Source organism: Epargyreus clarus, unplaced genomic scaffold, assembly GCF_041222505.1.
Source record: "Epargyreus clarus isolate Ecla_fem2 unplaced genomic scaffold, WU_Ecla_fem_2.2 ptg000016l, whole genome shotgun sequence".
Classification (NCBI taxonomy): Eukaryota; Metazoa; Arthropoda; class Insecta; order Lepidoptera; family Hesperiidae; genus Epargyreus; species Epargyreus clarus.
The window spans coordinates 184,908-212,130 of record NW_027332224.1 but is presented as its reverse complement, the minus strand read 5'-3'; the positions used below and the strand labels follow the sequence as shown (position 1 = coordinate 212,130).

Below are 27,223 nucleotides of genomic sequence, written 5' to 3'. Positions count from 1 at the left end.
GTATAGAAGTATGGTAAGTGGCTACTGCCGCCCATGGACCAAGTCTGTGATCAACACCAGATAAGATTAGAGTCCTACCTGAGGTCGGCCTTATAATTTTAGCATCACACATACATACAACGTAAAAAAACACCCATACCCACAAACATTTTCTCTTTTCATTCTTTTAAATTGGGTACATAGACGTGGGTAGATTTTATGTTAGTTATTTTGTCCTCTTTTTCTACAATATGAAGATTTAGTTTTCTACTTTGTCCAAGTATTTCTCTATGATATAAAGATCTAATTTATTTTGTAGATGTTACGGGCGTGGTCATGTTGTTTAGTTTAAAATAAAGCAGTAGGTGTTAGGGGAGGTGCCTGCCAATCAGCAAGCAGGACAACAGGTGGTTGGCGGCCATTTTGAATTTCCACAAGGTACACCGTGGAATATAATTGTGGGTTGTGGGTGGTATTGGGATATTGTATATATGTTTCGAGATTTTACGACACAAATGAGATGAGAATTCAATCCGTTAGTGATGAAATCAATGTTTATTAATATTCAATCTATGGAATATTTTCCCACCAAAGACCGATATTTAGACTATTTCTACGTATAAGAAACTGAAAATTTTCGATCTTTGACAAGCTAAATTTGGATAGATTTTGTATTGATAACGAGCGTTTATGATGTTTTGCCTACCGTAAGCCTACCTAAAGTAAGACACTTTTTCAAGGCATATTCAAATTTTGAATTTTGCTAGACAAAATTTTGATAAATTCAGTGTACCAAAAACGAGGGATACTAGACATTAACAAATTTCAATTTTTAGTACCTACGATAAAATTTGATAGAAATTGCGGGTGTAAGTTTCTTTTATAATATAGGAGTAGCAGACGAGCATGCAGCCCACCTGATGGTAAGCGGCTACTGCCGCCCATGGACATCTGTAATCTCCCCAAGATAGGATTAGATATACCTACCTGAGGTCGGCCACAGATGCGCCGCTACCCCTGAGGACTAAGCTGGAACGCCTCGGAGAAGTATGTCTCCCTTAACACACCCTTCTAGCCAGAACTTCTTTTTAGGGTGGTAGAACCCTTAATGGTTCGACTCCGGCGGCACCACCGCCACACCTATTTCTACCTAATAACAGCAGTGTTAGGCGCTGCTGTGTTCCGGTTTGAAGGGTGTGGTAAGGGGGACAGACTTTTCCGAGGCGTTCCAGCTTAGTCCTCAGGGGTAGCGGCGCATCTGTGGCCGACCTCAAGTAGGAATATCTAATCCTATCTGGGGTTGATTACAGATGTCCATGGGCGGCAGTAGCCACTTACCATCAGGTGGACTGCATGCTCGTCCGCTACCCTTATATTATATATAAAAAAAAACACAGAACACAGCGGCGCTTAACACTGCTGTTAATAGGCAGAAATAGGTAAAAATCTAATTACGTTAGTTGAAATCGATTACCTTTACCAAAATTCTGTTATACCTTTTTTTTTTCTTTTTGTTTACGAGGAGAAAACCTTCAAAAGGTACCCGGCGACGGGGGTGCGACGCAGGGTTATGTGGGATTTTTACCGCACTAAAACCCCGCCGGTGGCCGTCCTCAGCGCTGCGTAGAGGGCACCGGGATCTCCAAAGGAACGCAACCGGAGTCTTAGTGCGTTGCCCCGTCGGGCTCTTCCCAGGTGAGCTTGACGCTCGCCACACCGTCTGGTGCGTACGACGGTATGCGACCACACATATCGCCGTCCTTCCAGGGGCCGCTGGCTGGGCGGTTCGAGCTCCCACTCTTGCCGCCCGCAACCCCGGAAGCCCTCTTTTAGTCGCCTCTTACGACAGGCAGGGGATACCGTAGCTCTATTCTGGTCCCGAAACTACAGGGACAACTGCTATTATACCCAAGGCAGAAATAAAAATGACCGTGATGCCTCCGGACGAAGGATTCTTCAAATCCAAAATAATGTAACACAGTTTTAACATTCTTTTTTAGAAAAAAATAAAAATAAATTAAATAACAATTTAATTTCTTAAAACGTTACAGTGTTACAGTTACAGTATTAAAACAAACAATTTTTACATTTGGTACTTACATTACATAATATCTAATACAGACACTTGAATGCTTATAACAATATTTAGATTATAATAAATAATAATTTACTTTTCTTGTATAATTTAATACATAAATTTATGACACGAAAAAGTATTATTGATTTTTAAGCCATTGCGAAGAAGTTCGCCGTTATAAGTAGCATATTATGGATTGTGTAGCACCTTATGATTGGATGTTTTTAGCGTGACTTACGAGTGAGTGTTCGTTACTAATGATTTTAAATTGATGACGGCACATCAGCTCATCATCACAGGTGAGAGAGCATTGACCTGCACAAGCAGTACTGGCGCGAGTGTGGGCAGCCAGTGCGTGTGGCTCGGTGCGTGGTTGCACCAGCTGCCCGTGCACACGCACGCGTGGAAGCGCGATGACGTCACATCAGCTCATCATCACAGGTGAGAGAGCATTGACCTGCACAAGCAGTACTGGCGCGAGTGTGGGCAGCCAGTGCGTGTGGCTCGGTGCGTGGTTGCACCAGCTGCCCGTGCACACGCACGCGTGGAAGCGCGATGACGTCACATCAGCTCATCATCACAGGTGAGAGAGCATTGACCTGCACAAGCAGTACTGGCGCGAGTGTGGGCAGCCAGTGCGTGTGGCTCGGTGCGTGGTTGCACCAGCTGCCCGTGCACACGCACGCGTGGAAGCGCGATGACGTCACATCAGCTCATCATCACAGGTGAGAGAGCATTGACCTGCACAAGCAGTACTGGCGCGAGTGTGGGCAGCCAGTGCGTGTGGCTCGGTGCGTGGTTGCACCAGCTGCCCGTGCACACGCACGCGTGGAAGCGCGATGACGTCACATCAGCTCATCATCACAGGTGAGAGAGCATTGACCTGCACAAGCAGTACTGGCGCGAGTGTGGGCAGCCAGTGCGTGTGGCTCGGTGCGTGGTTGCACCAGCTGCCCGTGCACACGCACGCGTGGAAGCGCGATGACGTCACATCAGCTCATCATCACAGGTGAGAGAGCATTGACCTGCACAAGCAGTACTGGCGCGAGTGTGGGCAGCCAGTGCGTGTGGCTCGGTGCGTGGTTGCACCAGCTGCCCGTGCACACGCACGCGTGGAAGCGCGATGACGTCACATCAGCTCATCATCACAGGTGAGAGAGCATTGACCTGCACAAGCAGTACTGGCGCGAGTGTGGGCAGCCAGTGCGTGTGGCTCGGTGCGTGGTTGCACCAGCTGCCCGTGCACACGCACGCGTGGAAGCGCGATGACGTCACATCAGCTCATCATCACAGGTGAGAGAGCATTGACCTGCACAAGCAGTACTGGCGCGAGTGTGGGCAGCCAGTGCGTGTGGCTCGGTGCGTGGTTGCACCAGCTGCCCGTGCACACGCACGCGTGGAAGCGCGCGTACAGCGAGATGCCGCGCGACAGCGGCACCAGCGTCGCCATCGGACTGCTGATGCAGCCGTCGTCTAAGTTCTGAAAGAGACAGGAGGTATGGTAAGGAGCAACCACCGCCTCAAGTGTTTCTAACGTAAAGAATTTCTGCGTTTTGATCAAAGGGTGTGACGAAGGATGTGCTGAGTTACATATGCAGCTATGATCTCAATCCTCAGGAGTGGTATCTATGATCGGCTTCAATTACAACATGTCCTAAGTATATGTAGTTGGTCACAGATGTCTATATGCACCAGTGTCCACTTATAACATTTAGATAACCGTGCAATCTGCAAGGTTGTTTTCAATGTATCAAGGTTGTATTCTAAAAAAATATGAATAAATTGTCATCATCTTCTTCTGACATCACAACTGACTACAAATCTATTGTTCAAAAACAACGTTAACTAATTGGACCTTCATATAGATAGGATCTCTTTCGTTTACCAATGTCCAATTGTTTTTGCAAAATTTATAAAATTGCAACTGTCTTACGCTCACTTTGCAAAAATATTACGAAATATGCTAGTTTAGAGAAATATTTCCACAACTCCTCAACTTTTCATCACGCAAACGGTAAATACCGCCACCGTAAGATATAAAAGAGCTTTGAGCCCCTTACATTGAGCGCCATTTCGAGTTTCGCCATCCGCTTGCTGGCGTAATGTCGTCCCATGATCGCTCGCTCCCGATTCCTGCAGGAGCGCTGCGTGTAGATGCCACTGAGGTCGATCCAGCGCACGGAGCACCCGCCAGACCATCTACCGTACACTGATCGCGGCATTGATGAGTTCACGTGGTAATGAGGCCTGGAATTATTTTGAAAGCCCTTTGTGGGTCGACTCTGGATACACTACCGCCACCGCCACACATATTTCCGCCAAATAACAGCAATGTTAAACGCTGCTGTGTTCTAGTTTGAAGGCTGTGTTAAGGGAATACATATCCGAAGCATTCCAACTTAGTCCTCAGAGGTAGCAGTGCATTTGTGAGCGACCTCAGGTAGGAATGTAATATTTTTTAAGATTGATTACAGATGTACATGGGTGGCAGCAGCCACTTACCATTAGGTAGATGGCATGCTTTTTTATAATAAATGCTACTTCTAGATACTAACACGTCCAGATACCGACAGTACTTCCGATACTTGGATATCTTGCCGCGAGCCGTCATGTCCACAGGCACCAGCGGTAGGAAGTCCCCAGCGAAGGCGTCAGCACATTGAGCGTGCCGAGGGACCTTCTCTTCCTCCAGACCACACACGAAACACTAGAAAATGTCAAGTTCAAAAATTACAAAAACTACACTCACAGCCTCACACTGGGATTCCCTGTGTCGTAGGTGCCATAGACACACACAGAGACAAATACACAAACACCCAGACCCAGAAACAGAAATCTAAATTCATCATTTAATGTCTGTCTGGCCGGGGTTCTAACCCGGGACCCTCAGCGCGTCAGAACAATATGGTGATCGCTCCGCCACGTGGGTCGTCAAAACATTTTTTGAATTCATACTTCTTTAGGTGCACCGTGAGAGGAAAAGTATTTTTGAAAGGATTTTTGTAGGTGTAAATATTTTGAAGGTGGTAGAAACTTTTGAAGGTGACAGAACCCTTTGTAGTTCGACTTCGGCGGTACCACCGCCACTGCTATTTCTGTCTCACAACAGCTGCGTTAAGCGCTGTTATGTTCTGATTTGGAGGGTGTGGTAAGGAAGACCTACTTTTCCGAGGCATAATCTTCAATCGATCTCCCTCCTATGGCCAACCTCAGGTAGGAATATCTAATCCTATTTGGGGATTACAGATACCTATGAGCGGCAGTAGCCAGTTATCATCAGGTGGCCTGCATGCTCGTCTGTTACTCCTATATTATACAAAAAATCAAGTTTAACCTTAGCTATGATACTTCCAGTAGCATTCGCGTCATAATCTATAAAGTGTCCAGCTTTCACTGTTGTGGTTGGGGTTCCACACGTGGGTATCGACAGCTTAAGTAAAGTCTCATTGAGATTGTCCGTCAAATTCATTTCGTAGTCATACGTCAGGTTCGATATGATTTGCAGCAGCATTGGGACGTCTAACTGAAATTTTGTCGTCGTCCGTCTGTATGTCCTTCTCGTTGTCGATTTCGTCTTTGATATTGATATGGCCTTCCCTGCAGCGTCGGTTAGAACGTTCGTGCCACCTCCCTTACCAGTCGTTTCTATATCACCTGACTCTTTTGTGCCTTGCGTTGAATCTCCTGTTCCTTTGTCATTTTCCATTTCTACGTTTTCATCGCTTGATATTACTGAATCTTCTGCGTCGCTTTTCTCGGGTACTTCCTCGCCTACCTCTGTTCCTGGCGTGAAAGGTTTTACTGATTCTTTTGTGTCGCCTTTGGTGGTTTTTACCACCTCATCCTCATGTTCTGCAGTGGGGGGTTTAACCGGTTCTTCTATGCCTTCAGTGGATTTTTTGGTTTCCTCTAGTTCTGTGGAAGCCTTTTCTGGTTCTGCGTCGCCTTTTTCAGGTTCCTCATCCTTTGCTTCAGCTGTAGCAGGTATTTCTTCTTCCTCTCCTGTTTCGGTCCAACTCACCACATCTTTCGCTGGTTCTGTTGCAGGTTTTGTGGGTTCTTCTTCGTCGCCTTTATCAGATTCTTCAGCTGGGACTGCGTCTTCTGGGGGAGGTGTTTCCGGCTCTTCATCATCAGCCTCTCGCTTTTCCACCACAACACCCTTAGTAGCATCCGACGTTGAAGGTGATTCAAAATAATCTGGTGGAGTTTCAGCCAATGTTTTGGCTGTAGTTATTGGCGTATGATATGACGTCACTTGCTGTATTGTGTCAACTTTGCCGGGTTCGAAGGAAACGACTTCCCAGATCTCTTGTGGTGTGTACATCTCATAAAATGGGTAATAGGGATGTGCATTACTTCTTCTGGTTAAACTTTTAGGAATTTTCGAAACTACAGCAGATTCGTTACTATACTGTGTGTGCAATTTCTGGTGCTGGTAATATGAGTTGTATGGGAGTGGTGTGGGATCAGCTCCGCGTACCTCCCGGAGCTGAGTGAACGAGTTTTCTTCATGCCCCGGAAGCATTTGTTGTATCGCTCCTGGAATATGTAGTTTATATTAGTGCGATCAGAAAATACGAGTAATACGACCTTATTTGTTCGACATCCAAAGGCAGAAGGAACTTTATTCAAAAAAAGAAGGACATAGACAAATAGAGAGACAAACGTTCATAGATTATAACACATGTAAGTGTTTATTTGAGGTTGCCATTATGTAAATATTATTCTAACAAGTACTAATTATGTTACTTATTTCTGTCCTAAGTAATTGCGGTGTTGGGCTATCTTCTGATTTGAAGGTTGGTAGAGAAACACTAATAAAATGAAGTTTAAATTACCTAATCTTAAACACGGTACCACAGATTAATAAATAGTTACTACGTAAGTGGAACTCTGCTGGCTTGAAGGGTGTGATAAAGGAGACATAATTTTCAGAGTTTTAACTCAGTCCACAGGGTTAGTAATCTGTAGCCCACCAAAGGTAGACATCAAGTCCTACCTGGGATTGATTGCGGATGTCCACGGGTGGTAGCCACATACCATCTAAGCTACATGTTATGTAATACGAAATGACTATGCTTTCTAGATAATGACGTATAATACCAGTATAAATGTATTGTGTGTATTAATTAAATTATTTCACAAAATTTTCATAAAAAAGCAATGATATGGGTTCAAAAACTCGGCGTCTTGATCGAGGGCTCGGAGTTTCAAATTTAATTTAATAAAATTTATGTTATGTGCGTATTATAAATTAATTATCCCTTGCTCAAACGGTGAAGGAAAACATCGTGAGGAAACCTGCATTCTTACGTGAGAAAACTAAAAAAAAATTCAAAGGAATGTGAACTCTACCAATTCGCACTTGGCCAGCGCGGTGGATGACCTAATCTTTCTCATTCTGAGAGGAGACCCATGCCCAGCAGTGGGACAATAATGGGTTGATGATGATGATGATTATTATAAATGATTATTACTTTTGACTTCTTCAATTTCCTCTGGACTTAGCGTCTTGATAGTCGGCTTGCTTTCAGTATTCTTGTTTGTAATGGAGTCATCAGAGTTATCTGAAAAAGTCAAAGTTAATAGTCACTAAGTTTACTATTATGTAATACAAGTTTACTTTTAAAGCTATACTTTTGCGCGTTTGGGAAAAAAATATGAGAGTGATTTTTACAAATCCGAGAATATTTAGGTCTCAAATATAGGTAGGGACAGCTCAGTGGTTAAAACTCGGACTTTCTTTTAAGGGGTTCAAGGTTCGAATCCCAGGCACCTTTGTTTTTTTATGTGCGTGTTAGCATTTAATTATTGCTTGATTTAACAGTGAAGGAAAACATCATGAGGAATCGTATTCGCTTGAGAGTTCTTTAAAAAAATCTTATAAGTGTGTGAAGTCTACCAATTCACACTTGGCCAGCGCGGTAAATAGCGTAAACCCCTTTTACTCTGAAATATATGTATTTATTGTTATATCTAAGTAGGTATACACAAAGTACTTTTTTTGTTTTCGAGGGGGAAACCTTGAAAAGGTACCCGACGACGTGAGAGCGACGCCGGATTAAATATTAACAAGATAAAACCCCCCCAGTAGTCGTCCTCAACGCTTGTTGGAGAACTCCGGGATCTCCGACGAAACAACCGGAGTTCTCCAAGCGCGATACCCCGTTCAGACTCTACCCTGGAGGAGCAGATTTCGCTCCTTCCACATCATCTGGTGTTTATGACGGTATGCGACCACATATACCGCCGTCCTTCCCAGGTTCGCTTAATGGATGGTTTCAGCTCCCACTCTAGCCGCCAGCAACCCCGGAAGCCCCCTTTTAGTCGCTTCTTATGACAGGCAGCGGATACCGTAACCCCATTCTAGTCCCGGTACTACAAGAACATTGCACAAAATACCAACCGTATACAGACTCTTGCAACTCATAACTGCCATAATCATACTTCTTGTAATCACCATACGGAGTTGTGGTTATGTGGTCAATCCCGTCAGCGCCCTGCAACGCTAAAACCACTGTAACAATTTCCAAAAGCATTTTGTCCAAAGAAAATACTCACGAGCGAATTTTGACCGAAAGTATGTGAAAATTGTCCGAAAAAAGAGAAATTACGAAATTTACATTTCGGTAGTTATCGAAACGAAAAATTTGTGCCGCGTTCAAATTATGTTTAGTGCTCGTGCAAGTAGTTTAGTACTTACGCTAGTACTCAGTAAAATCAGGAATTATTTTCATGTACTGTAATGTTACTACACTTGTTAGACATGCAAAGAATTCTGGGTTCAATCCAGCCACGCAGACATCTAAATGATTAATTAAAAATTCTATTCTGGGTTTGGGTTTCTGAATATTTCTGTGTGTGTATAAATAGATTGCACGAATGTAGTGTAAGCTTTAAAAATCTCCTTCTTAAGGATTTTATATGGAGTACTTCTGCGTTTCCGCATTAAATAAACAAGTCAGAATGTATTTTTAGAGTGAGTATAAGTTACTTACTAAACATGCCCAGCTTACTAGACAAATATTTTTTTATGTAACAGAAGCAGAAAACAATATGCGCCCCAGCTGATGGTAAGCGTTGCACGCCCCAATGGATATCTGTACCTTATGGACCCATAAAACCCGAACACAGAACCGCTACACTATCATTTAGATATCTGTCTGGCCGGGGATCGAACCCGGGACCCTTTGCGCGTCAGACCGGTATGGTGGCCGCTCCGCCACGCGGGGTCGTTATAAAATACTGTTTTTATAAAATAAAAATAGTTGTTGTGGTACACAAAGGAGCGACAAAGATTTTTATCACTTAAATAATTTATTTATTTTGTACTAAATAAATACTTAATGACCACTTAGACGCATAGTACTAGCGCAAGTAACTTTCTGTGATGTAAAGACAACAGATTTTGACAGCGTATGACATATTTTTTCTTCTAACTATTTGATGTAAATGATAATTTTTGATGACAAATAGAGTGCCAGGTGTAACGTAATATGTAACATAGATGTCGCCGTATTCGATAGTAGCAGACCGCACTACGAAACCGTGTACTTATTACTTATTAATCGAGATCTCGATTAATCGAATCGATTGCTTAACAAGAGGTGATAGAACCCTCTGTGGTTCGACTCCGGCGGCACCACCGCCACACCTATTTCTGTTATAACAGCAGTGTAGCGCTGCTGTGTTCTGGTTTGAAGGATGCGGTAAGGGAAACATAGTTTTCCGAGGCGGTCCAGCTTAGTGCTCAGGAGTAGAGGGGCATATATGGCTGACCTCAGGTAGGAATTTAATGTTATCTGGGATTGATTGCAAATGTCCATTGGCAGTAGTAGCCACATACCAACTTGCTTGCTTTTTGCAAATTCTATATCATAAAAATGCAATATTCCACGAGGAATCGTCTACTTTGGTCTGAGCATTAGGTATCGCCTCCCTTATATCTAAAGTACCTATACAAAGTAAATAACATATCTGATAAAACTTTTCCGAGGCTTTCCCCTAATCAATAGATTTATTTCAAAACAACTCTTAAACTATTGGGGTAAGGTGTAAAGTTCCACAAACGTCTGGATTGTAGCCACTGGCGCCACCCAGACATCGCTACGCCAACGAAAAATATCTTTTCATAATGATTTTTGTACACACAACCGAAAATGTACCCAATTTCGTGATAACAAACTCTAAATTCGGGTACGAAGCGTTTTTGGCAACTGAACGCATCTGAAAAGCGAGTCAATACTGAAAATGCGTGAATACACAAAAACCAACTCTATTTCAACCGTATTGAATGTTAAATGCAATGTCTAAAGTAATAACTTACAACGTTTCGTAGTCGTGTCGCATTTGGCGCCAGAAAGTCGGACGCCATCTTGTCGCGCGCGACTTCCGCGTAAGCCTATTATGGCTAATTTACGGTTATGGCAACTCCGAGCTTCCACTGTACGGTTGGCGTTCCGCAAAGTGTTTTTCTAGCAAATGTAATGCAAAGGCATTTTGGGGAGTTGTTTTTATTGCTTTGCGAAATTTTGCGCATCCCTTATGTAATTTTTCGGTTGGGAAATACCGTCTATTGTGTTTTTAGGCCCTTCTCCCTATCAATAGACCAATAAGAAAGTACCTACTTGTTTTCTACGAAGTGAAGTTGGTGTAAAATCCAAAATATATCCAATTTGTCTTACTATAAATAGTCAGTTTAGGGCGTAACTGAGTCGTAAATTTTGTCGCATCATTGGTCTTAGAAAATTAATAATTTTAGTTCATAGAGAAAGTTTAAATGCTCAGATCTTTGCATTGATGATTATATTACAAAGTACCTACAATTTCATCTAATTATCTATACTAATATTATAAAGAGGAAAACTTTATTTGCTTGTTTGATTGTAATGAATAGGCTCAAAAACTACTGGACCGATTTTAAAAATTCTTTCACCATTCGAAAGCTACATTATCCACGAGTAACATAGGCTATATTTTATATGAAAAATATTTCATAAATAGATTTTGAGGCGGTACAAAGTTTGCCGGGTCAGTTAGTCGTAAATAAATGGCTATTATTAAAACTATATTTCTACTACAGTCAGCGCCGGCTCTATCCTTTGTTCAGAATTACGAGTAAATAGATCAAGATTGTCTTTCATACGAGAATTAAAAATTAATTAATTACTCTTACTAAACGATATTATGGTTATTAAATTTTTAGTAACAGCATTTTACCCAAAATATTCACTAAACTTTACTAGATAAATAATTATATAGAATGTTAAACTTTATTAATACCTATAAAACCTTTTGCAGACTTGAAAATCTCTTTTGACTTCTATCAAAAATTTAAAAAATATTTATTTTACTTTCACGTGAGAGTATGTGACTGTTTTTAATTTTAATTTTCCCCCTTTTCGAATTAAATAAGAGCAAATGCTCCCAAAAATTATTTGTGTCTTGTTAGTGGTGAGGGTGGTAGAAGTGGCTTACCGGGATGAGGAACCGACGAGTGGTAGCTATGTACATTATAAAGAAGGTAATGTTGGAACAAACTTATAAAAAATAATTACAGACATACTTTTTCGATGCACTCCAGCTTAGTCCTCAGGGGTAGCGGCGAATCTATGGCCGACCTCAGGTAGGAATAAAATAATAGAATAAAATCTTTTTTTATAATACAGGACTAGCAGACGAGCATGCAGTCCACCTTTTTTAATAATATAGGAGCTGCAGACGAGCATGCAGTCCACCTGATGGTAAGTGGCTACTACCCCCCATGGACGTCTGTAATCCACCCCAGATAGGATTAGATATTCCTACCTGACGTCGGCCACAGATGCACCACCGCTACCTCCAAGGACTAAGCTGGAACGCCTCGGAAAAGTATGTCTCCCTTACCCTTCTACACCCTTCGAACCAGAACACAGCAGCGCTTAACACTGCTGTTACTAGTTAGAGATAGGTATGATGGTGGTGTCGCTGGAATCGAACCACAAAGGGTTCTACCACCATTCTTACTGAGATTGATTACAGATGTCCATGGACGGCATGCCACCCAACACCAGGTGGATTGCATGCTCGTCTGCTACTCCTTTATTATAAAAAACTTATATTTATAATACATCTGTTATTTTCAGATGCTAATGAAGATATCGAGCCTCTTACAGTCCGAAGATATGTAGCGAAGCGGACTGTTAAAACTTTAAGCCCTAGAGAAATTCAAGCAGTTAGGGGTAATTACCTTATTGTTAATCGAACCTTGATCCCTGATGACTAATAACAGTATTGCAATATCGGTAACAACTCCATATTTTAGGAGAATCAGTAATTAAAATATTAATGGTATTCGAAGCACTATGTTCTAAACTTACAAAATAATATAAACAAAAATACTTAGATAGATATAACTAAGATGTTTCAATTCAAGTATTTTTAAACTAACCCCTAAAAAATCATAAATTTGAAAAAAATATTTTCCAATATTTCCCATCAAAATTAGAATAATGTGCGAGGAATACAATTTGTATTTATTTTGATTGCAGGAGCCATAAAACAAATGCTTTCTGGTCATAAGCAAGACAGACTATTTAGTTCAATGCCATCAAATGAAAATTTTGAGAAAAGATCTATAAAAGACAAACGTCTACATGAGCCAGTAACAGACGATTCTTATGATAATCGGCAAATGAGAACAAAAAACACTTACTTCACAGAACATACAAGTGAAACCAAATTTGAAAGTACAACTCTAAGTACGACTGAATCTGAAAATGATATTTCAAGTTTAAATGACGGTGTCGACGCTAACTATGAAATTAATGAGTTTAACGCAAGAATACCTACACGGTCTTTAATACCACTCAGATTTGGTGGTATAGCACATGCAGATGAAATTACAAAAGAAAATTACCAAACTGAGACTAATGAAGAGCTTATAGGTGCTACAGAGGCGATTTCTATGAGACCTACCCTATTGAGTACATTCAGAACCGATGATACTTTATCGAACACAGAAGGCAGTACGAAGGAAGATTACCAAACTGATGCTAATGAAGAAATGAGCACAATAGGAGCAACTCCTACACGATCCTCTTTACCCATTGAATTTACGTTTCAACGAACATTCACAGATGAAGCTACAAAGGAAACGACAGATGCCAAAGACTTCATTGGAACAAGACACAATTATGCTTTATCAAGTACAGATGATAGTAGTTCAGTAGACTATCAAACTGAAGTAACTAAGCTAGAAAGAACAGGACCTGATTCAGCAACAATGGCTATAACCGGAGAAATTAAAGATAATGGAGTAAAAGTAACAGAAGCGAAATATTTTGGAACAAAAAGGCCTGGAGCGAAACAGATTGAACTGAAAACTAATCTGAATGATGCTGTAGTGAAGGATACTGCATTAAGAGACACCGAAGAGAACGACGAAGAGAAAGATACTGATAAAGATATTGAAGCGAAAGAATCTGAAGAGAAAGAGACTGAAGAGAAGGAGAGTGAAGAGAAAGAGACTGAGGCAAAAGAAACTGACGCAAAAGAGACTGAATCAAAAGAGCCTGAGTTAGAGGAGACCGAAGTGAAAGAGACTGAACCAAAAGAACCTGAGTTGGAGGAGACCGAAGTGAAAGAGACTGAACCAAAAGAGCCTGAGTTGGAAGATACCGAAGTGAAAGAGACTGAACCGAAAGAGCCAGAGTTGGAAGATACCGGAGAGAAAAAGACTGAAGCAAAAGAGACTGAAGCGAAAGAAACTGAAGCGAAAGAAACTGAAGCAAAAGAGACTAAACCAAAAGATACTGAAGCAAAGGAGACTCAAGCGAAAGAAACAGAAGTACAAGAGACTGAGTCAAAGGACACTGAAGCAAAAGATACTGGTAAAATGGAGAGCGAAGCAAAAGTGAGCAAAGTAGAAAAGGCTAAGACAACGAAATGGAACAAAGTTATAAAAACAACAAAGACGACAACAACAACAACAACAACAAAACGAACGACAAAGTTCCAACTGGACGTGCCAGCGCTGTTGGAGATCATCGCAAATCTCACTTACGATTATGAGATGAATTTGACGGACAATTTAAATGAGACTCTACTAAGGCTGTCCATACCGACGTGTGAGACGCCTACCACCACTGAGAAGATTCGTGATTTTATAGATTATGATGCGAATGCTACTGGCACTATTGTGGCTAAGGTGGGTTTTGAGTTTTAGGGTTCCTTAGTCGAAGGGTAAAAATATAATCTGTTAGTATGTCTCCAGTGTCTGTCCGTCTGTCACTAGGCTCTATTTATCTCTTGAACAGTAAGTAGACACTTAAAATTTTTAGAATATGTATAATCGTTGTTCATATTCTAAAAATTTTGGGCCACTATAACAAGAAATACTAAAATAAGAAAGCTTAAAATAATAGGGGTCTCCGTATAAGAAACCTGTATTAATTGGCGTTTTTCGCTTCAACTATTGAACCGTAATAAGTAGAGAAGGAACTTTTCGCAATGCACTTATTTTTATGGATGATACGAGTATAATAACAAATAGTAACAAAAATGATAATATGTTGTCCTACGGAACCCGCTGAGTGCGAATCCGACTCGCACTTGGCTAATTATTTATTTATAAATATATCTACTTTTCCCAAAGCTTATTCACGTAAACTTTCTACTTTTCAACACTAACAATTTAATTTCAAACCATGTTCATTTGTAGTGTTTTGTATGCGGATTGGAGGAAGAGGCTGTACCTCGGCACGCTCAATGTGCTGACGCCTTCGCTGGGGACTTCCTGCCGCTGGTGCCAGTGGACATGACGGCTCGCGGCAGGATATCCAAGTATCGGAAGTACTGCCGGTATCTGGACGTGTTAGTATCTAGAATATCGGCTAAGTGAATGTCTAATTAACGTGGAAGGTTTCGTATCACCAAAATTTTCTGTGTTTTGTTTTTACAGACTGCAAAGAGTTATGTTTTTCGGACGTATGTATGTATGTATGTATTTATGTATGTTTATATGTATGTATGTATGTATGTATGTTAAGAAATAGAACGAGCTGGAAAGATATAGAATGGAGAAGATAACACTTTTTGCTTACGTGGGGATGAATTAATATCATTGCACAAGTAACATAAGAAACTTCGTTCCAAAAATCAAAGCTATAAAACGAATTAAATAAAAAATCAATATGTAATACTCGTATATCAATAATCAGTATTGCCAACTAGGTACTGTTTTTTTTCCAAAATATGAGATAAAATATTTAGCGTTCTGTTAGGAATTTCTAATAGCAAAATATTGTTTGATATTTCATTTTGAAAAAAATACATATCTATGTACAAACTTAAAATGGCACACGTAAGCTATAGAGACTAATTAATTCCGGTCATGGAATTATCCTTAAGAATAATTTATCCATTTTACTCTACTGTCGAGGTAATATTTTTCGAGTATGTATGTATTTTTGGCACGTCCTAAAGTCCAAAACAGCTGGACAGATTAAAACATATAAGGTATCGTTGAATTCCTGTTTTTCATAACATTTCCGTAATTCCTTTTAACTTCCAGCCCGCACTACCTAGTAAACGCATCAATGCCGCGGTCAGTGTACGGTAGATGGACTGGCGGGTGCTCCGTGCGCTGGATCGACCTCAGCGGCATCTACACGCAGCGCTCCTGCAGGAATCGGAACCGAGCGATCATGGGACGACATTATGCTAGCAAGCGGATGGCGAAACTCGAAATGGCACTCACTGTAAGTGAAAAGTGGTAGAACCCTATGTGATTCGACTCCGGCGGCACGACCGCCACACCTAATAACAGCAGTGTAGCGCTGCTGTGTTCCGTTCTGAAGGGTGTGGTAAGGGACACAAACTTTTCCGAGGCGTTCCAGCTTAGTTCTCAAGGGTAGCGGCGCATCTGTGGCCGACCTTAGGTAGGAATACAGATATCCATGGGTGACAGTAGCCACTTACCATGAGATGGACTGCATGCTCGTTTGCTACTTCTACTCCTTATTAATTAATCCTGTTCCAGAGTTTGACGGAGGGCTGCATCAGCAGTCCGATGGCGACGCTGGTGCCGCTGTCACGCGGCATCTCGCTGTACGCGCGCTTCCACGCGTGCGTGTGCACGGGCAGCTGGTGCAACCACGCACCGAGCCACACGCACTGGCTGCCCACACTCGCGCCAGTACTGCTTGTGCAGGTCAATGCTCTCTTACCTGTGATGATGAGCTGATGTGACGTCATCGCGCTTCCACGCGTGCGTGTGCACGGGCTGGTGCAACCACGCACCGAGCCACACGCACTGGCTGCCCACACTCGCGCCAGTACTGCTTGTGCAGGTCAATGCTCTCTTACCTGTGATGATGAGCTGATGTGACGTCATCGCGCTTCCACGCGTGCGTGTGCACGGGCAGCTGGTGCAACCACGCACCGAGCCACACGCACTGGCTGCCCACACTCGCGCCAGTACTGCTTGTGCAGGTCAATGCTCTCTTACCTTTGATGATGAGCTGATGTGACGTCATCCATTTTTATAAAGAACCACTGACTGCCTGACAGCTCCCCACACTTGCACCAGTTCCAATGTATGTCAGCAAGCATTTGTCAGTAAGGTCAGGTAACTTAAGAAGCTTGTACTCGTTCTGAAAGAAGCCTTGTTCCGTGGACTGTGGGAATCTTAGGTTCTGGATGAAACGAAAGACATTGGATGATAACTAGAGCTGCGACTATAGAGACGTTTGTTGGTCGGTGATTTCACTTTGGAACATGAAGCAATTATGGAATAGCAAGGTACTGGTTGTAATGATGCGAGAGATTCTTAAATCTTCTGGGGTTTTTTGATCTTAGTGATTTAGATCCAAGAATTGAGATTGTGGAGAAAATAATTTTAAAACGTTTAGAAAGATATTTTAAAGACACAAAACACTTGTTGTGAATGACGGAAGAATATTAGAACAAGAAGAGATCAAAGAAATTTATTAAATTACTTTTGTTGTTGTTCAACATGTGTATTTTTGATAGATGATACAAAGGTGTTGGCGTACTTATTGGTAGTATTTGTTGACTTAATGAAAGATCAATTTTATTATATTATAGTCCGCACCAAACTCCTAGTCCGCTCTGAAGTTGCGAGCAGGTGTAGTCATACAATTTGCTATGGCGACGCAATTCGTTGCTATATTCAGAGCGGACTAGCAGTTTTACGCGGACTATATGCAAGATCAAGTGGTTTTACAGTTAAGTTGGTTCCCGTAATTTTACATGTAAAATGTTTGTTTGTATAAGAATCTGTTAAGTCTAATCCTATCATATTTTTATACGTCTTTTGTGAATAAATCGAAAAGGGGGAATTGTCTTTTGTACAGCGTTTTGTGTTGTACATTATTATTATTGTTGTTTTTTTATATTTACAAAAATAAAAATAAAATATTTATAATATTTTAAGTTTTATTCTTCCTCCAATTTGTCAGACATGATAAATATTTAATTTAATTTGGTAGAAAATTTATATATGTAATCATAATTATGTAAATTAAGTATGCACTATGTAGTTTTACAAGAAAAAAACATTATTATAATTTACTCCTGGATTGTAAAATACTGCCATCTATGAACGGATACACGAAATGTATTGCTTCGATTGTAGTTGTAGGCATGTCATGCATACAGTCACCTTCGTGTCGTAACGCCATCTAGTGTTGAAAAGAATTACCACGACATGCGCGCCTCTAGTGATGAAAATTGGAAACTTTCAATCTATCAGAATCACAGACCTGTATTTGTTTTGATCAGAATTTATAAGTATAGCAATAGTAAGGAACAGTATAAATTGATTATTTATTAAAACAAACCGTAAAGTATTTAATAATATATTTTTATTACGATATAAATATGTTTGTTGAGATATTTCGAAAAAATCTTTGTTGTTAGTTTCTAACGTCCATTAGTAAGACTAATAATCAATACAACATAATCTAGATTTGTAAATTTTTTTTAATAATCATTGTCAAATTATAAACTTGATTAGGCAAATATTGGTTAAGATTGATTTCATAAATAATACATGTAATATTGTTTTGTCTAAGCTTTATCTACTCTATTATTTTGATTGTGGATATAAGAAAAATTCTTGCTAGTAATATACAGGCTTATGTGTGATGTGTGCGAATTAATTTGCTATTCCACTCGTTCAACCTGTTTGCAAATTATATTTGGCATGAGCCACTACCATTTGTAAAAGTCAGCATACGAGATTATTATGACTTCTCTTTAGACTTAGCAACGTATCTACGATTGGAGGTCAATCCATAGTTTATAGTCCTTAACCTCTGTTAAGTTTAGGTGGTAGAACCGTTTGTAGTTTGACTCCGGCGGCACCACCGCCATACCTATTTCTGTTAAAACATCAGTGTTAAGCGCTGCTTTGTTCTGGATTGAAGGGTGTGGTAAGGGAGACATACTTTCCTGAGACATTCCAGGTTAGCCTTTGGGGGTAGCGGCGCATTGGTGGCTTACCTCCGGTAGGAAAATCTAATCGTATATGGAATTGATTACAGATGTCCATGGGCGGTAGTAGCCACTTACCATCAGGTGGACTGCATGCTCGTCTGCTACTTCTACATGTTAGAACCAGCATAGTTCGACCGGGGAGGTATAGTCCGCGTAAAACTGCTAGTCCGCTCTGAATATAGAAATGAATCGCGTCGCCATAGCAAATTGTATGACTACACCTGCTCGCAACAACTTCAGAGTGGACTAACAGTTTAACGCGGACTATACCACCAATCACCATACCTATTTCTAGCGTGAAGTAGTTCTGTGTTTCAGTGTGCGGGTGTGAATGCCAGATTACATTTTAATCCTCGGGAGTGACAAAGCATCTGTCATCAGCTTCAAATAGATCCACTGTCCTATGGAGCTGTTTACAGAGGCATGGGTGGCAATGGCTACCCATCAGATGAACGTGCACGTTTACTTTAAAAAAAAAACAATTTAAGTAATTTTTAAATAGTCATCATAAATAATTGCCTTATGAAATTAATAATTATCTTGTAAGAAGAAATATGTGCTTTTATTTTTATTATCTGTTAAATAACTGATAACAGTATTTAGAATCGACATCTCTCCGTTATCTCGTGGTAGGGGACATAGGTCAATGTCGCCGTGTGGGGTGACCTAGCTGTAGGACAGGTAAGGACATATTTAAAAATAAATTGGTAAAATATGGTAAGAAACGATCATGCAGTGCACCTGATGGTACGTGGCTACTGCATTACATGGACATTTATAAACAATCTCAGATAAGATAAGAGATCTACCACAGATGCGTTGCTACCAGAGGACTAAGTTGCAACGCTAGCAGAGGACTTAATTAGATTGCCTCGGATAAGCATGTCTTTATCACAACCATCAAACCAAAACACAGGAGCGCTTAACACTGGTGTTATTAGGCAGAAATAGGTGTGGCGGTGGTGCCGCCGGAGACGAATCACAAAGATTTTGCCATCATCTTATTGTAATTGAAATTCAGAAAAGATAGAAACAGATAAAAGGTTTTCCAAGGCTAAAGTTGATAACAAGTAAGTTCCTTTTTACTATATTTGATCACCTCATATTATCCCTTATTATCAACTGTATAACTTCAATAAGTACCTAGATGATAAATGAAACTTTCTTTTGGATATTTAGTTGTACTTTTTTAACAGACCAACCTTCAAACCAGAACACAGTAACGCTTAACACTGCTGTTATAACAGGAATAGGTGTGGCGGTGGTGCCGCCGGAATCGAACCACAGAGGGTTCTACATTCTACCATCTTTACAGTAAAACACGATGAGTTCTTCAATAAAATCACCGGAATTATCCGACTAAATAAAATCACTTAGCCACCATACCAGTACTATGCATGCAGTGTTAGCAAAGCAAGCTCAGTCTACCCAACCTGACATTGACTCTCACGCCATGGCGCGGGTTATAGTGTTTTACGTTCTTACCTGTTTATTTTATTACGGGGTAAGTTTATTGCTGATTTATAGAATTATAATTTAAAGATCAATTACTTAATAACGAATTACTGACTGATTCATGAAAGTAAATAAGCAAAAATTTTGCTTCATAAAATATATCGCAGATAAAAAGTTTATCTTACTCATTAAGATTACCGTGTAATTGTAAAATTCTTAAGTAAGGATATATTTACGTTTAAAATATTTGGATTATTCAGTTTTGGATATTGCAGTTATAAGACTGCAAAAAGTTGTAAAACTTGAACTGCGTGATAAGACTTGCATTTAGCTACATTTTATGTTTTAAATGCGATCAATTTTAATTGTATTTTACTTATAAGAGAACAGAAAACCTACATGAATAGTGTGTAATTATTTAACATTGGACAACCGTTGGAGTAGACGACTCTTGAACGTCCTCCTGCAAGGTGGCGCGATGATCTGCACCGCAAGGCTGGAACTACCTGGATGAGGAGAGCCGAAGAATGGGCTCAGTGGCGCACCTTTGGAGAGGTCTATGTCCAGCAGTGGACTAACGTGGGCTGAAGATAGCTAGATATTTAACACATCATTTATAGAAAAGATATAATTTCAGAATGGCGTGGTGACACCGCCGAAGCTAAAACTGAACGATGGTAGAGACATCCCCGGAATAGCGCTGGGAACATGGTTGGGTAACAACACAAAGGTAAATATACAATTTACCCTTTCAAAATAGTTAGAACCTTATTGTTCTATTACGAAAACACATGTTTTTAATAATATAGGAATAGCAGACGATCGTGCAATCTACCTGATGGTAAATTACTGCCGCCCATACACATCTATAAATAACCCCAGATAGGATTAGATATTCCTGCCTGAGGACGGCCACAGATGCGCTGCTACCCTTGAGGACTTTGCTGGAACACCTCGGAAAAGTATGTCTCCCTGACCACACCTTTCACACCAGAACACAGCAACGCTTAACACTGGTGTTATGAGACAGAAACATGCGTGGCGGTGGTGCCGCCGGAGTCGAAACACAGATTATTATATTATTTCAAAACTGATTACTTTCAATCATATTAAACCTTCCATAAAATTATTATTTAGTATTGTTTAAACCTTTAAGACCTAAGTTAGGACACGTGTGCCTTTTTTGCACTCTTCAAACCAGAACACATGAGCGCTACACTGCTATTATGAAAAAATTTAATCGTAAAGGAACAAAATAATAACTGTCTTCTCCCCACATGGCCGTGTGGAGCCGTCGTCGAATGAGGTGGAACTGGCAGTGACGTGGGCGGTGGAGGCCGGCTACCGGCACATCGACACCGCGTACGCTTACAAGATAGAAGATCAGGTCGGCAGAGGCCTGAAGAAGAAGATGGCGGACGGCGTGGCGAGGGAAGACCTGTTTATCACGACTAAGGTAATTAAGAACAGAAATGGAAACAATTCCACCTTTGGGATAGGAAGTTTAATAAAATATTTATGGTATCTATCCTGGATTAAAGATTAAAATCAATTATTTCGAATAATTCTTGAAATTTGTTCACATTTTTAAAGCAGTTGTTGTTGTTCACACTTTTTAATGTTAAATTCGGTCTCTTACTTACGGTGCAAGGTTCAAATTCCAGCTCCCGCCGCAGGACATTTGTAATCAACTGATAAGATTCGATTCCGACCTGCGAACGACCATAGATGTGCCGCTACTTCTGAACACTAAACTGGAATGCCTCGGGAAAGTATTTCTCTTACCACACCCTTCAACCAGAACACAGCAGCGATTATTTCTCAATTCATAGCATGGGAGAGACGGAGAAGCTTATATGTAAGGAATATCCCTTCCTTCTTCCAGTTATGGAATGACCACCACGCTCGGGAGGAAGTGGTGCCAGCGCTCCGGGAGTCCCTGGGAAAGCTGATGCTGGACTACGTGGACCTCTACCTCATCCATTGGCCGTGTGGACAATTTGTGAGTATTAGCCTTTACCGTGATTTGATTGTTGAGTTTGGCCACGAGAGATATCCTCGGACAGCAGCCGTGCTCCGACAGTCTCAGTTCGGAGCTTGTATATATGCAAGATGTTGAGAAAACTTCGATAGCGTGATTCAGCATTCGTGTAGCGCCATCTCTTGACGAGTAGCGAGAAGTACAATATAAGAACGCCACGCTAGCAATTTTTTTAATAAGATTGGATAAGAAAATGAGGATGCAGTTCACCTGATGGTAAGTGGTAGTGTACCACTACATCTATGGTTAGTGACGATGGTCCATGATCTTGAAATTGGTAATAGATGCATTGCTGAATGGACGTAGTTATAACGTATTTTATACGAGCTTTTGCCCCCGGCTTCGCGCGCGTTACGAAGTAATATTTTCATCCCCTATTTTATCCCCTTGGGGTTAGAATTGATCAAAATCCTTTCTTAGGGGATGCCTATGTGATAACATCTACCTGCATGCCAAATTTCAGCCCGATCCGTTCAGTGTTTTGGGCTGTGCGTTGATATATCACTACGTCAGTCAGTCACCTTTGAGTTATATATATTTAGATTTCAAAGCAAGCAGTTGTTTTTGAAAACTTTTTAAAAATATGTAAGTAAACTCGAAAATTTGTAGGATTCTGACAATTTGATAATTTTCTTAAAATTTGTAATTTTTACAAAATCTGTAATTCTTGTCTAAATAAAAGGAATTTTTAACGAAAATTTGTATTTTGTATTTCGATTTTTTTTGTACAATATTTTATATATCCTAAACATCAAACCAAGACCTTGATTTCCAGGACAACCAAACCTACGACTACACAGATTACCTGGAGACCTGGCGCGGCATGATCGACGCCAAGAACCTGGGCTTGGCGAAGTCCATCGGCCTCTCAAACTTCAACCAGGAGATGATGGACAGGATCGCGGCTAATGGGCTGGAGAAACCAGCTGTTCTCCAAGTCGAGGTTTGGCACCTTTATATTTTTCATACTACATACGTAGCGGCTGAGCTTGCAGTTCTTCTGGCTACTGCCGCCCACGGACATCTGCAATCAAGCCCTAATAACCTGAGGAACCTGGAATCTCTTGAATAGGTTTTTTTTGTAATATTAGGGTAGCAGACGAGAATGCAGTCCACCTGATGGTAAGTGGCTACTGTATGTGGACATCTGTAATCAATCCCAGATAAGATGTGATCACTACGAGTACCAGAGATCGGCCACAGATGCGACGCTACACCTGAGGACTAAATTGGAAACCCTCGGAAATGTTTTTTTTTCTTTTTATAATATACGAGTAGCAGACGAGCATGCAGTCGACCTGGCCCTGATAAAATTAAAGTCCTACCTGAGGTCGGCCTAAAAGGAACACCTCGGAAAAGTATACAGAACGCAGCAGCTTAACACCGCTGTTGACACAAGATTGAACAAAAATTGTTGAAAAGTTGAACAGAAATTCGTGGTGCCGCCAGAACCTAATCACAAAGGGTTCTGCCACCTTCAAAATAATTTTGTAATTTGCAAAGAACATAAAAAATAGTACATTTCCTAAATTAAAACTACATTTACCTTCCTTTTCCAGGAAATCCGTATCCAGACTATTCAACCATACACTACTATTCTTAAAATTGTTTAAATTTCTCCCCAGCTGAACCTCAACCTCCAACAGCCAGAGTTGCTGGCGTACTGCCGCGAGCATAATATCGTGGTCATGGGCTACACACCCTTCGGCTCCATATTCTACTCCAAGGCTAAGGAGGACGCTCCACCACCTCGCGTCGACGACCCCGAGCTGGTTGCCATTGCGAAGAAGTACGGGAAGACCGTTCCTCAAGTCGTGTTGCGATATTTGGTAACAAATCTTTCTACACTTGAATAGTGGTATAGTCCGCGCCAAACTTCTAGTCCGCTCTGGAGTTGTTGCACGCAGGTGTAGCGTAGAGCCAATGTGGTCGAACACAACTACAAGCATATATTCCGTAGCAACGTAAGGGCATACTAACTATGCTATGTCCCCGTGGGCCAGAGTAGCGGGGGGTGCCGGAAGGTCGCCTTGTCGTAGTCCCGCTGATATTTACACTTTACTGTTGCGACGCGACTTGTTTCTATATTCAGAGCGGACTAGAAGATTGGCGCGGACTCTAGAACCCTGTTGTTGTACTTGATGAAACCACCGTCACTCCGGCGGAATACACACAACACCAGTTTCACGCGCAGAGGGTTCCAGGTTCGATACCCGCCCAGACAGATGTTTAAATTATGAATCTAGGTGTTCGTGTATACACACAGCAGCGCTTAACACTGTTTTTATAACAGAAATAGGTGCGATAGTGCCTCCGGAATACTATTGGTAAATATATTAGAGGTATAACTTTTGTGTCTAAAATTTACTTATTTCGTATTTTTTTAATATTCCAGGTGGAGCTAGGCATTATCCCGATCCCCAAATCTCTAACCAAGTCTCGCATAGAACAGAACATAGATATATTCGACTTCAAATTGACAGAAGAAGAGAAGAGTCTTCTGAAGACCTTCGATAAGAAGTACAGGACAATCCCGCAGCACAAGTGGCTCGACCATCCTTACTATCCGTTTGAGAAGAAACAATAAATTATAAATTAAATCTTTTTAGTAATGTCGTTTTATTTTTCGTATTCTTCTCCGAACACCTTTCTTTCATACCTTTGGGATAGACTTCACATACCTGTGAAAACTTTTTTTAAAAGATTTCTCAGGTAAATAGGTTTCCTCACAATGTTTTCCTACACCGTTTATGTAAGTGATAATTAATTTCTAAAACGCAGATGAAAAATCAGAGGTGTCTCTGGGATTTGAACCTCGAACCATCGATCAAGTGGCCGAGTTTCTTATCCACTAGGCTAACACTACCTACTAAGATCATATACATAGCATAAACGTTTTATTTTAAATTTCTTTTTACCTTTTTTGCATTAAAAATCCTATGAAAATAAGTGAGTTTTTAATTTTAGGCTTTGTGCACGGAACCATACACTTAGAATTTTTTCGCCATCCTATATCTATGCACGGAACCACAAAAAGTAAAATAAGCCTATTATGTATAGTGGAAAAATTTAACAAAGGAACAATAACTCATTGTGACGTCACATCGGTCTATAAATAAAAAAATGAAACTTAGCAGAACATGTAACTAAGTTTTTTTTATAACCAATAAGCTGTGACTGCGACTTCGTTCGCGTAGACACAAAAAAGGCGTAGATTCAGAATATAACGTCAATTGTACAACGCCATCTATAGATGTAATAAGCATATATTACACTAAGGTGGTAGAACCATTTGTGTTTTGACTCCGGCGGCACCACCGCCACACCTGTTTCTCCCTCATAACAACAGTGTTAAGCGCTACTGTGTTCCGGTTTGAAGGATGTGGTAAGGGAGACAGACTTTTCCGGGGCGCTCCAGCTTAGTCTTCAGGGGTAGCGGCGCATCTGTGGCCGACCTCAGGTAGAAATATCTAATCCTATCTGGGGTTGATTACAGATGTCCATGGGCGGCAGTAGCCACTTACCATCAGGTGGACTGTATGCTCGTCTGCTACTCCTATATTATAAAAAAAAGTCTGCATACTTTTTTGCAAATTTATTCGACGTAAGTACAGACACGCGAAGCGTATTATATATAGATTAAGTACCATTAAAATGTATAAAGACGCAGTGTTATTAATTCTGCCTAATTAATTTTTTTAGCCTAACACCTGGCCTCGCCCACATCCCCTGCTTTTTCTATGATGTAAATTGGATGTAAATAGAAACATGATAATGAAGTAATAAAAAGTTCTTAAAAATAGCTAAGCGCGAGTTGAACTCGCATATGGAAGGTTCCGTAGCCGTACTAGGTACTAATTTTTCATTTATTTTTCAAGTGAAGACTTTTTTAGCGGCGTTGTGCATTTTTGCGATGGGTAAAAAATGTTAAACTCGTGTTAGGACACGTGACCTGATCGAAAATTCGTAAGACCCTCATGTTTGTGTACAATAGCTCAATAAATTTACCTTACCACATAAATAATACTACTTTTATACTGATAATTAAAGCAATTCGTGCAAATTGTTTCCCTAATAATTAAAAAATATCAAAAATGCACAACGTTAATATTCAAGTTTTCACTTCTGCCAGCACCCCAAGAGTGCTACAAGAGTTTTTTTTATTTTAAGTATGTGTTATCATAGCAGCCATGAAAATAATTTAAGCAGTAGTACATAAAACGAAAAATATCGGTTTCTTGTATAGTGACCCCTATTTATTTAAAATATTTTTTTTTTATTTTTAGTATTTTCTGTTACAGCGGCCACCATAATCTGTAAAAATATCAAGTGTCTATCTAATACAATTCATGAGACAGGCGGACAAATAGCGGAGGCTTAGTAGGGTTCTATTTTTAGCTTTCGGTTGCAGTACCCTTAGTACGAGTTTTTACGTTTGCTCGAAAACGTTCAACGTTTACGATTTCGCTCCTACAGCGCTCCAGGGACCATATCGGAACTAAAATTCTGCAGTAAAAGTTTAAATTAAAAATGTAAAAATAACTGCATTGCATATATTTTAAAATTAAATGTCGTTACATTTGACTATTCAGTTTTTTAAAAGTCATAATGCGAAATTTTAGTTCCGATAAGGTCCTCGCTGTGTGAGCGAATTCGTAAACACTGAACGTTTTCAATCAAAGGTATACTAACTTATTATATTATTAAAACTTATACTAAGGTACAGAACCCTAAAAATAAAAAAATAGTGTTAAGGAACTCCATTCGTAAGTTCAACTCATCATCATCATCATCATCATCATCATTAACCCATTGCTGTCCCACTGCTGGGCACGGGTCTCCTCTCAGAATGAGAAGGATTAGGCCATAGTCCACCGCGCTGGCCAAGTGCGTATTGGTAGACTTCACATACCTTTAAGATTTTTTTTTATAAATCTTTCAGGTATGCAGGTTTCCTGACCGTTTAAGCAAGTGTTAAATAATTTCTAATACGCACATAAATTTGAAAATCAGAGGTGCGTGCCTGCGATTTGAACCTCGGACCCCTCGATCGAGAGGCCGCGTTTCTTAACCACTAGGCTATCACTGCTTCAACTCGCACTTGTTAAATTATGATAATTAGTTACGTAATACTTAACATGAGATCTCAAGTCCGAGTTTACCGGGTT

The 27,223-nt window shown here is 40.5% G+C and overlaps 2 protein-coding genes across 3 annotated transcripts; one reads left to right on the top strand and one right to left on the bottom strand.

Moving 5' to 3' along the window:
- Positions 1–2,321: 2,321 nt before the first annotated feature.
- On the bottom strand, positions 2,322–8,713 carry LOC140748777 (uncharacterized). Its single transcript, XM_073081648.1, has 6 exons — positions 8,466–8,713; positions 7,537–7,626; positions 5,391–6,598; positions 4,612–4,763; positions 4,117–4,303; positions 2,322–3,536 (listed from the first exon to the last, which is right to left on the bottom strand). The coding sequence occupies exons 1-6, from the start codon at positions 8,596–8,598 to the stop codon at positions 3,333–3,335; spliced, it is 1,974 nt and encodes a 657-aa protein (XP_072937749.1). The 5' UTR covers positions 8,599–8,713; the 3' UTR covers positions 2,322–3,332.
- An 11,224-nt stretch (positions 8,714–19,937) lies between these two features.
- On the top strand, positions 19,938–24,664 carry LOC140748596 (aldo-keto reductase AKR2E4-like). 2 transcript variants are annotated; one of them, XM_073081429.1, is made up of 7 exons: positions 19,938–20,063; positions 20,652–20,744; positions 21,306–21,470; positions 21,900–22,016; positions 22,831–22,998; positions 23,681–23,884; positions 24,451–24,664. In XM_073081429.1, exons 1-7 carry the CDS (start codon positions 19,953–19,955, stop codon positions 24,640–24,642), a joined length of 1,050 nt encoding a protein of 349 aa, XP_072937530.1. In that variant the 5' UTR covers positions 19,938–19,952; the 3' UTR covers positions 24,643–24,664. The 2 variants fall into 2 exon arrangements, with proteins under 2 accessions (XP_072937530.1, XP_072937529.1); XM_073081428.1 differs by having other exon boundaries at positions 20,652–20,745; positions 21,295–21,470.
- Positions 24,665–27,223: the final 2,559 nt, after the last annotated feature.

Bases quoted from the DNA above. Each gene is read 5' to 3' on its own strand.
- LOC140748777 (XM_073081648.1), bottom strand. From the start codon at position 8,598: ATGCTTTTGGAAATTGTTACAGTGGTTTTAGCGTTGCAGGGCGCTGAC. The intron at 4,764-5,390 runs GTTAAACTTGAT...GACATTTTCTAG, and splicing joins CTGGAAGTATCATAGCTAAG to TGTTTCGTGTGTGGTCTGGA. The intron at 3,537-4,116 runs GTAAGGGGCTCA...TGTCTCTTTCAG, and splicing joins AACTCGAAATGGCGCTCAAT to AACTTAGACGACGGCTGCAT.
- LOC140748596 (XM_073081428.1), top strand. From the start codon at position 19,953: ATGCATGCAGTGTTAGCAAAGCAAGCTCAGTCTACCCAACCTGACATT. The intron at 20,746-21,294 runs TAAATATACAAT...TCTCCCCACATG, and splicing joins GTTGGGTAACAACACAAAGG to GCCGTGTGGAGCCGTCGTCG. The intron at 22,999-23,680 runs GTTTGGCACCTT...ATTTCTCCCCAG, and splicing joins CAGCTGTTCTCCAAGTCGAG to CTGAACCTCAACCTCCAACA.